Source organism: Sparus aurata, chromosome 21 (assembly GCF_900880675.1).
Source record: "Sparus aurata chromosome 21, fSpaAur1.1, whole genome shotgun sequence".
In the NCBI taxonomy this organism is placed as follows: domain Eukaryota; kingdom Metazoa; phylum Chordata; class Actinopteri; order Spariformes; family Sparidae; genus Sparus; species Sparus aurata.
In genome coordinates, this window is record NC_044207.1 from 22,573,692 (window position 1) to 22,583,212 (window position 9,521).

Here is a 9,521-nt window from a genome sequence, read left to right on the forward strand (position 1 = left end):
CGGCTCACTTGTATATTCCAGCTTAACTTCAGGCTATTAGTGTAGCATATTGGTCATTGCCTTGTTCTAAATCCCGCCGTCCTCTGCGTTATCCCTCAAGCCAAACATTACAGTGGCTTCATTCCACATCCGTCCCCGTTTTTATTTATCTATCGCGCGGACCAGAGGTGCTACACGGTTTGAAAACAGGATATTTCAGCATTAAGTCATCCTAACAAAGTGCTAAAGGGGAGAGAGTTTAACTATTCAGCGACTCTCATGGGGGAGTTATATGGGCCCTCTCCCCCCGCAGATCACTGACTGACTCTGTGCTAATGGGGCTCTATAAACTTAAGGGGCACAGGTGTACTCCATTTGGGGTCACAGCTTTTAGATACATTGCTTGAGGTCACAGACATCCAAACCTCCCATAAACACAATCACTTATACACACTGGATAGGATTTTTAAAAAAGGCACACACACACACACACACACACACACCTTTTTGCATGAGCATATAATTAAAATCCCTCATCTGTACTTTTTCATGGTACGACCAATTTACGCTGGCATGATCCCCAGAACAGCCTCAGTCCGGTTTTGGCACGCATGCTATGACATTTTAATATATCAACAAAATCAATAGCAGTAGTCCCCCCTCATATAACTGCACACAGTGCAAGCGCTCCTCGCAGTGATACGGCTCTCGCTGTCACATTCAGATACGCAGGGAGTAAACCCAGGCTCGCCATTCTGCTGATAAATGCAGTTCTGTCACCCCCAGGGAAATGTGCCTGCATCCCTCTGGTCAGACGTGTGCTTCTGTTCCCCCTCCACCACACCACAGGCGGAGAGGGAGCGGAGGCGGGGTGAGAGAGGGGGGTGAGGGGGGGGGGGGGTTTAGCACAGGCCTGTTCCCTGCAGCTGTGCCCTTATTCACAGCACCTGACCAGAGGCCCAGATGTGCACACGGGCAACAGCAACAATTTGAGCAATGTAAGTCCCCTGTGGGACCCAGGCACCTGCAAAGGTAACCCCGCTATCCAACATGATGGCGTAATTACAGGTCTAATAAGTCTACATCTGGAAAGAACTCATTTTAATCGATCAAATCAAACCCTCCCAGACCGGGGGAACAATACAAAAATGGTATTGCACGCTCAGCATTTCATCTGCACATCAAACAAAAGCCACTCTGCTCTTGGCACTGACCCAATTAGCCATCAGGTAGCAACTACATCACACACTGCTGCCACTTAAAATGCATCAGATAGCTTAATCTATTTGATTATGTTGTGCATAAAGATCCTCAGCAGGTAACAGAGATGTGTTTATTTATTTAAAAAAAAAAACAGAATTTCATTCACTTAAGATAACCAGATAGATGATTTTTTTTTTTTTTTTCAGTTATAATACGGTAACTTTCTGATGAGCCAGGAGGACATTTGAGCCACTACGCTAACAGCTTACACAAACACATACAGCCAAAAAATATATACAGCAAAACAGCATTTAATACATTTGCTACTGTAACTGTCCAAGTTTTTGCGATAACAAGTGAACCAACCTGGGGGTCAAAGGTCTCACTGTGAGAGCGCCGTGCAGTTTTATACACCAGTGATCATCAGGTTAGATTGCTCTGTCACCGTCTGAATCAATCAGGGTCCTGGAGCGGAATAGAATGCACACGTTTAAGCACAAATGATGAAGTCAAACATTTAATGGAAAACTGTGGCCAATCTCACACACTGTCTCCCCTCCATGATGAACTGGAGCTTAATGCTCAGGCGCTGCACGCACATGAAGCTGTGCAGGTTAATGGTGACATCTAGTGGAGCAGAAGTAAACATACACCCGCTGATCACAGACGCATTATATTTCGGCATTGGTTGTAAACAGATCACTTCTCTCTGTCTCTTACGTGAGGAAGAAGAAGAAGAAGGGTGATTGTGGCACTGCTGTCGGGTGCCTTAGTGGCAATGATCACTCACATGCAATAACAGCCGAGAAATAAAGATGTTTACTAGTGGTTGTGTTACAGTAAACAAGCCATTTGCTTTTTTAAAGAGGATCGTGTCACTAAATGTGCTCACTGTGTGGAGATATTATTGTTTTGCTTCCTCCCCTTTTGTAGCCTTTATTCTAATTTATTCCTATGATTCTGCCCGTGTACGTTTGTTGGTTGTCTGGTTTGTCAACAGGATTACACAAAAGCTACAGCAGCAAGAACCGATCTTACTATCTTTGGTGTGGATCCGGATACAAGGACTGATCCTTTTTTTTTTTTTTTAACATTACTCTGTAAGGTGTTTTCATTAATGGATAGATTTTTGAGGGAAAAAAAAAACAGGCATAATTTAGATGGCGGGCATTTCTGAGTAAGTACAATTTGATGTGGACCCTAATAAAAATCTTGGTTTAAAAAGGGGGACTGTCGGGCCTTGGCGGAGGTACACTCTCTACTGTGTGCCATTCTAGTCAATTTATCTGCCATGTCTGGTCTTTGTCTTTTGAAAAGCACTTTGGTCAAGGAGGTCGTGTTTTCACCCATGTCTGTTTCTCTGTTGGCTGGTTTGTCATAAGGATTACAAAATACAAAAACTGCTTTACAGATTTCCACGAAACGATGGATCTCGGGCCAAATTAGACAACATTATCTTCTCGTCGGCATTCAGATAAAGGGACAGATCCAGGATTGGTGAGTACAAATGGGGACTGTTGGGCTTCTTTTTTTTTTTTATCAATCATTATCATTATTTTCATGTATGTAACCCACAACTGATTTATTGTAAAAGAATATCTCCCAAAAAAACGAGAGAAAAAGAAAATGTTCAACTCGATTATCACACATATTTCACACATTTATGCTTAATGGCACTTTATGTTTTTTTATTATCACTGTGCCTCTGCATCATCAGGAGCAGGCTGAACTCTCTAACAGCAGAGGGTGACAGCGATCTGTTTTACTTCGGCTGCAGCTGGGAAGTCACAGTGGGGGCAGTACTTTGTCTTTTTATGAATGTTATTACGCGTACCGTAAAGAACAAGACGTGAACAGCGGCATGAACGATGAATTGCCTTCAGTCCTGTTTTGTATATACATTCAATTCCAATACAAAATGTGGTTGTGTGTTCATTATCTACCGCCTGTCTATTACATAACTTACGAAAGTGAACAATGCGTGTGACAAAGAATGAGGCCGTGAGTCGAGGGAATGCGTTTCCTGACCCTTTGTCTAAAGATACTTACAGCACATGAGCCACAGCTGGCAGGTCTCATTATTTCATCGCATCGCAGTTCACTCTTTTCTTTCCCACACAACAACCAACACAACAGTGGTAAACATGTCCAGTTCTTATAGCACTCTGTTTTTATTAATCTTCATAATATCTTCGTTGGTATATTCAGATGTCTGCTTGCTTCAGATGTGAACACAGTGAAGTGATTAACAGTGCATTACGTTAGACTTCACAGAACCAATCTTATACACCCACACTGCAACACTGGAAAGCACAATTGAAAAACGATTAATTATGTTCTATATGACAAACGGTGGTGCACGCAGTTTCATCTTGTGAAACTGTGGAATTTTATGGGCTACATATGAATATTTCCATCCATTGTTTTGGCACACTGTTCGCCCTCCCCGTTCCATTTGCTCCTCACTGGCCAGCACGGAGCACAGATGACGGGGGAGTCGTATGTCGCCGCGGGCAGAGAATCTTGCTGAAGGCCCGGCGGAAGCTACTGTGGCAAAGTGGGTACAGGAATGGGTTAATAGCAGAGTTGAGCCACAGGAGCCAGAAGGTGACCTCGTACCAGTGATGCTGGATGCACCGCCCTCTGCAGGCAGCACGGATGATCATCAGTAGGGTGTACGGTGCCCAGCAGATGGCAAACACACACACTATGATGGCCAGGGACTTAGCAATTTTCTTATCCCTGGACAGACGGCTAGGCTGGGCAGACCTGCTGGTTGAGGGATCTAGTTTGCCCAGACTGGGAGAGGAGGTCTGGGAGTGGATGGAGCCTCTTACAGCCAGTTTCATCCCTAACCCCCAGTTGTGGGACAGGGGGATGCCTTCCCCCTGGGCAGAGGCAGGCTCGCTTAGCTGAAGGTGGAGCTGGGCCTCCCTGTTGTGGCGCCTCCTCCTGCGTATGCTGAGGTAAATGCTGAGGTTGAAGAAAGCCACCGAGATGAAAGGAGAGAAAAACTCCAGCATGGAGGCACTCAGCAGGAAGTACCAGGAGTAATAGAACTCCGCGAAGCACTCATCCTTTGGCACGCGGCTCCTGCCCACCACCAGCTCCCAGAATATGATCGCCGGGCCATACAGGACAAAGGCCAGCACCCAGACAGCAATCATCTTGATTATGGCTTGATGAGTCATGCTCTGTCTGGCACGGTAACTTACCTGCAATAAATATAAGCATAAATCAGAAAGTGCACTTTGAGTAATGCTGCCGCTCACTTTTATGTGCGATTGCTGAATCCCACCGATAATGTAGAAACTGTTAGAGGGCAAAATAACAATTTATCCTCCTACAGTACAGCCATTAAAAGGTAGACAATGTTCATTTAACACTGGCAGTGGTGGTAGAGGTTTAATCCGAGCGCTTTTAAAAAGCAACGCAGATCTCCTTGACCTGATCACAGCATGATGATGGAATGAATAAAGAGGCCAGCTTTCGACCAGAAGCCGTAGCTTTAAACCACCATGTTCATGATGTATTAACCTTTTCACTGATCTTTCTTGGGCACAAATAAAAAGTGAAATATAAGGTTACATCTGTTTTTCACTGAAAAATGCCGAGGATTATATATAATAAATGGCTGCAACTTGTTTAGATTCGACAAAAAAAATCATATTGCAGTCTTTTCAAACAAAAAAATAAACTTCCTGAGATACTGTCTGAGTTCAAATTGAAAAATAAACACACCAAATGTTGACATTTTTATCAAATTCTGCTAAATTAATCAATTCTTAGACAGAGCACATGTAAAACTGGTACTCCCAATGAGCCAGACTGAAAATTGAGGTTCTCCTGAATCAAATTATCTACGGCAACAGATGCTGACTGCTAAAATAGGGTAAATAAACACAGGCTATATCTACAAAATCGACCAGTAGAGCCCTTCAAACCGAAGGACATTGAGATTTGTGCCATCTGCATCATCTGTCGGACACATAATCATATGTTAGTGAAATCGCAGAAGATGTTTGAGAAACGCAACATAGGAACTATTGTTTTCCATAACTGTGACATGTCACAGAAGAGTGTCTGGATGGAGCACCTCTTGTGACGGCTCTCAATTAGCATCACACCCCGCGTCCCTGTCCACATTCTTGTTCGGCGGGCAGCGCACTTTACGCCCTCTCCAGCTGCTCTGAAGATGTGCCCCTGCTCTGAATGACAAAAAATTAACTGCAGTTCATCTTCAAAGGAGATGAAAAATGGCTCCACTTGTGTTTGTATAAATTAATTGGCGTACAGTACTTCTTGGCCCCTCTTCACGTAGAGATGCGCCACTCGACGGAGGAGGGTATCAGGTGTGCTCATGAATCCAATCTGAAATTTTGCATTATCTTTTTAAATTGTTAGACTCCCTCCTGAGGGGCTTCTGGCTTTCATCGTAGCTCGTTCCTGTCATCGTAAGTGACACACGACACAGGACCTTCTCTCTTTGACGCTGTGCAGTTAGCTGTTAATGCGCTGACGGGTCATTTAACTGCCAAATGTATGCACCTAATCTGACTTCATCTTTTCTTCTAAAAGACAAACTTTGTCCTGTGGCTGTTGACAGTCCTTTGTCTTTCGGTGTTCAGAGAGAAATGCTTTTAGGAAAATGCTGCTTTGGCTGCCAGTGGCCTGTTTCTTCTATGATTGATCTCTCCAGGTTGGAAGGACCACAGCACAGAGAAGGATCTCTATGATCAAAGCTAGCTAATTAAAGAAGAGGCTCTCTCTCTCTCTGGTGTTATTTGTATTCATTGCTCTGATGTTAAGTGTTTGCTTGTGAAAGGAAACAGAACACTCTCTTTGTCTGCTATGCCAAGCCTCGGCCCACCTCTCAGTTAACACACCAGTGTATAGGACACGGTCAGTCGGCTAATGCACAGACAAGCCTCAACAAAAGGTTCAATGAGCCCGAAGGCAGCAGAGGTTTGGAAATATATGTTAACTACTAGGCGGTAGTAGAGTTACTATTACTGCCAAGACAGGCAGAAAATAGAAAATCGACATCACTGACGCTGGATTTCAGAAAAATAAAGCGGCATGGAGCTAAATCATTTTTAACTGCTGAAGCAGAAATTAAAGTATTTAAGTTTAGTTGTCTCACATTGGATTTGTGACAGTCGCGTGTTGTTTTCAGAGTATTTTCTGAAGCCCATTCCCTCCCAAAGTCGAAATGTGACTTTTTTTTTATCTTCGTCATGGGGGAGGGCTATAATTAGGGGTGGCACTGGGCCTGGATGGGTCAGGAATGATTAACCTCTGCAGATGGGCACATTTGGGAGAATGAGGTTGCACTGCCCCTACCAATGACCTGGGAGACTCACCGGCCCCCGAAATTGAGCCACAGACCTCAAGCAGTGGACTGTTGCGTGGCTACGAGTGAACTTTTAACATCATGCTCTAAAAGCGTCATGGAAAACCAAAAGACGTGAAAATGATCCACAGAAACATATTCCTGCTTCATTAGACTGAAACAGTGTTACTGATTCCTTCTGTTCTGTGTGCCACAATCCCGTTTTGACTTTAAGGCGCAAGATGTTCCACTCACCGCTCTGGTGACTGACAGGAAGCGGTCGTAGCTGATGAGGACGATGTTGAAGACAGACGCAGAGCAGAGCAGGTAGTCCATGACCAGCCACAGCTTACACAGCCCTCGGCCCAGAGTCCACCTGCCTGTGAGGATGTAAGGGATGTAGACTGGGATGCAGAAAGCCCCTGTAGGAACAGGTGTAAGAAAAACTGATCAGAGAGCAAAACATACACAGACTTTTTGTCCTGAATTAGTTTATTGAGGTCAATCTTTAAACGGGCTCCTGACTTATTGTTCACACTGGTTGCAGTGGTGCGCCTAACTTTTACAATTAGGTGCACCAGCACATAATTTAGCATAATCTGATTTAACATTTCTTGGCACATTATATAAATGATTGTGAACAGGAAAAAGGTGGAAATAGATGTTTTTCTCCATTTAAAACACACACGATAAGGACCCGCAATAACCTTAATCGTTTAACAAATAAACCTCAGGTGCACCGGTGCAGCCAAAGAAAATCTTTACTTGCGTTTGACAGATTTATGGGTGCATGTGTGACGAAAGTAGTCGCACCCTGGAGCCCTGTTCAATAATAAACCTCCATTAAGACTCACTGAACTGAATATTGATATTTATTCTCACTTTATTGCCCCGAAGGTTCATAAAGTTCAGTGTTAGTTCTTTTGTTTTTTTACGGGTTAACGACTCTGGATTGGCTGAGCACTGACATGTGCCCATCTGGCAGTAGAAATGAGCTCAGCAAGATCTTTCACTTAATGTACATAACTAATTCTAATCCAAAATGTCACATACGCCCCTCCGGTCCCACCCCTTGGTTCATTGCACACTATAATGATGTGTAAGATAAGCGGATATAACTATATTACTAACAGAGGCGTGTGTATAAACAGAAAATCAATGACAGTGTTGTAAAACACAGTTGTAATAATAACTGTACTATGAAATAATAAATAATAGGAATATGTCTTTACAGGAGAGGAAAATACTGCACGTTAATGAACTCTCACAGGTCTACTCTAATTACATTATAGTGTTGTAAAAGATATATTAAATGTTTTTATATTGCTTTAAAATGCTAAATAGATGGAGATTAACGCTTTGTTTACTTTAAAGGAAGGAAGCTGACCAGTTGTGATGAGTTAGGGTGAAAGAGTAGATAATGGAAAGATTGTGTTTACAAAGAAATAAAAATTAAAGTGAAATGTATTATTTTTTATTTGTTGCAGACCTTAGTAGCACTCATCTACAGCACAGGGACACTGATACAGAGAAGCATGGAATAATAGCCTCAATGACAGCAATAAGACATTTTACTCTATCTTCTGTTTATCTAAAAAAAAAAAAAATGAAAGAAAAGAAAAGAGAAGAAAAGAAAAGAAAAGAAAAAGACAGAGGTTCAACTTACCCACAAGAAAATCTGATATTGCCAAATTCAGGAAGTAGTAATTGCACTGCCTCCTCAAACTCTTGTCCACTTTAAAAGCCAGGATGACCAGCGCGTTGCCCAAAACTATCACAACCACCAAAGTCACCATCATCACCATCAGGAGGACAAACATGGGTCCCGAGAAGACGAAGCTGTCCTGCACCCGAGTTGAGACATTGCCAAAATAGTACCGGCTGGAGTTGGAGCCACTTTCCTCCTCCGACATGGTGCGTCGTTAAATCCTCAACAGACCAGCGCTGACGGTAACGAGCCAGCAGCAACAGGTGCCAGGCGAGAAGACGCTGCATCCAGCAACCCCCATGTATCCTGTCAGAAGCGGCGTTTATTATTTCCTGCCGCGCCTGAGCACAATGCCGCGGAAGGTCCACCAGAGAGCGCACGACGCTCTCCACAAAGCGCCGCCTCGGACAATCACGCGTTTGACAGCAGCGGCTGCCGGTTGAGATTTGCTCTGTCTGAGCTTTCCTGCTCCAAGCAGTGAAAGAACAGTCTGTGATCAAATACTCTGAATAATGCAGATTATGGTTTCAGACCCAGCGAGCTTCAAAGAGTAGAAACACCTCCTCGAAAAAGTTACTGTGATTTTTAACCCAGCAGCATCAGTACAAGGACAGCACACCTGATGATTGTCTACACTGAAATGTAAACTAAGATTGGCACTTGTTAATCATTAGGCTGACGTCAAACAGTGTTTTCTTCTGACGTGGGTGTATTTCTTTTATTTTTGTTATTTCCACGCTTTGAACCCACTCTCCGGGCTCCAGCGTGTTTTTTTCCCCGCCGAAATCCATTCTCACAAAACTCATATTTGATGCATGAGCCCCACACCACACAGGTAGCCACCCAATTTGGCCTTAAATGAGCAGGCTGCGGGTGTGTAGTGAATACAAGACGAGGCACGCTGCAAGGAATTGCACAACCACACAGTGAGAACCCTTCTCTCGCCTCATCCCTCAAGGTATTAAGCGCAAAGCCACCAATTTCTCACATCAGAGGGTGTTTGCTGTTTTTTTGGGGAGCACTTGTTGCGTATGTGAAAAAAGTTGTATAAAACCTTTTTGTGACTCCATTGCATGAATGTATAATGACAGAGGGATACTGAGTCAGAGACGGAGCCCCGTTTATTCCTATGACAGCTGCTCAGTGGTACATGAAGCTAAACAAGTTTGACTTCCCGGCAAAAGAACAGGATGTTGATCCCAAAGATGGCCCCCATTCAGTGATGACGTCACAGATTAAAAAAGAATACGGATATAAAAACCTCCATGGATCAAAAATTCACACCAAAGAGTCGCCATT

General features: G+C 43.6%; 1 protein-coding gene across 1 annotated transcript; it reads right to left on the reverse strand.

Annotated features, from left to right (window-relative positions):
* Nucleotides 1-3,329: 3,329 nt before the first annotated feature.
* Nucleotides 3,330-8,552, reverse strand: LOC115573013 (histamine H3 receptor-like). Its single transcript, XM_030403583.1, has 3 exons — nucleotides 8,181-8,552; nucleotides 6,770-6,936; nucleotides 3,330-4,397 (listed from the first exon to the last, which is right to left on the reverse strand). Exons 1-3 carry the CDS (start codon nucleotides 8,425-8,427, stop codon nucleotides 3,645-3,647), a joined length of 1,167 nt encoding a protein of 388 aa, XP_030259443.1. The 5' UTR covers nucleotides 8,428-8,552; the 3' UTR covers nucleotides 3,330-3,644.
* Between the last annotated feature and the right edge of the window lie 969 nt (nucleotides 8,553-9,521).

What these genes read in the sequence shown, in the direction of transcription:
- LOC115573013 (XM_030403583.1), bottom strand. Translation starts at nt 8,427, where the DNA reads ATGTCGGAGGAGGAAAGTGGCTCCAACTCCAGCCGGTACTATTTTGGC. An exon ending in AATATCAGATTTTCTTGTGG is followed by an intron (nt 6,937 to 8,180) that starts GTAAGTTGAACC and finishes CTGTTCCTACAG; the next exon opens with GGGCTTTCTGCATCCCAGTC. An exon ending in TCCTGTCAGTCACCAGAGCG is followed by an intron (nt 4,398 to 6,769) that starts GTGAGTGGAACA and finishes TATTTATTGCAG; the next exon opens with GTAAGTTACCGTGCCAGACA.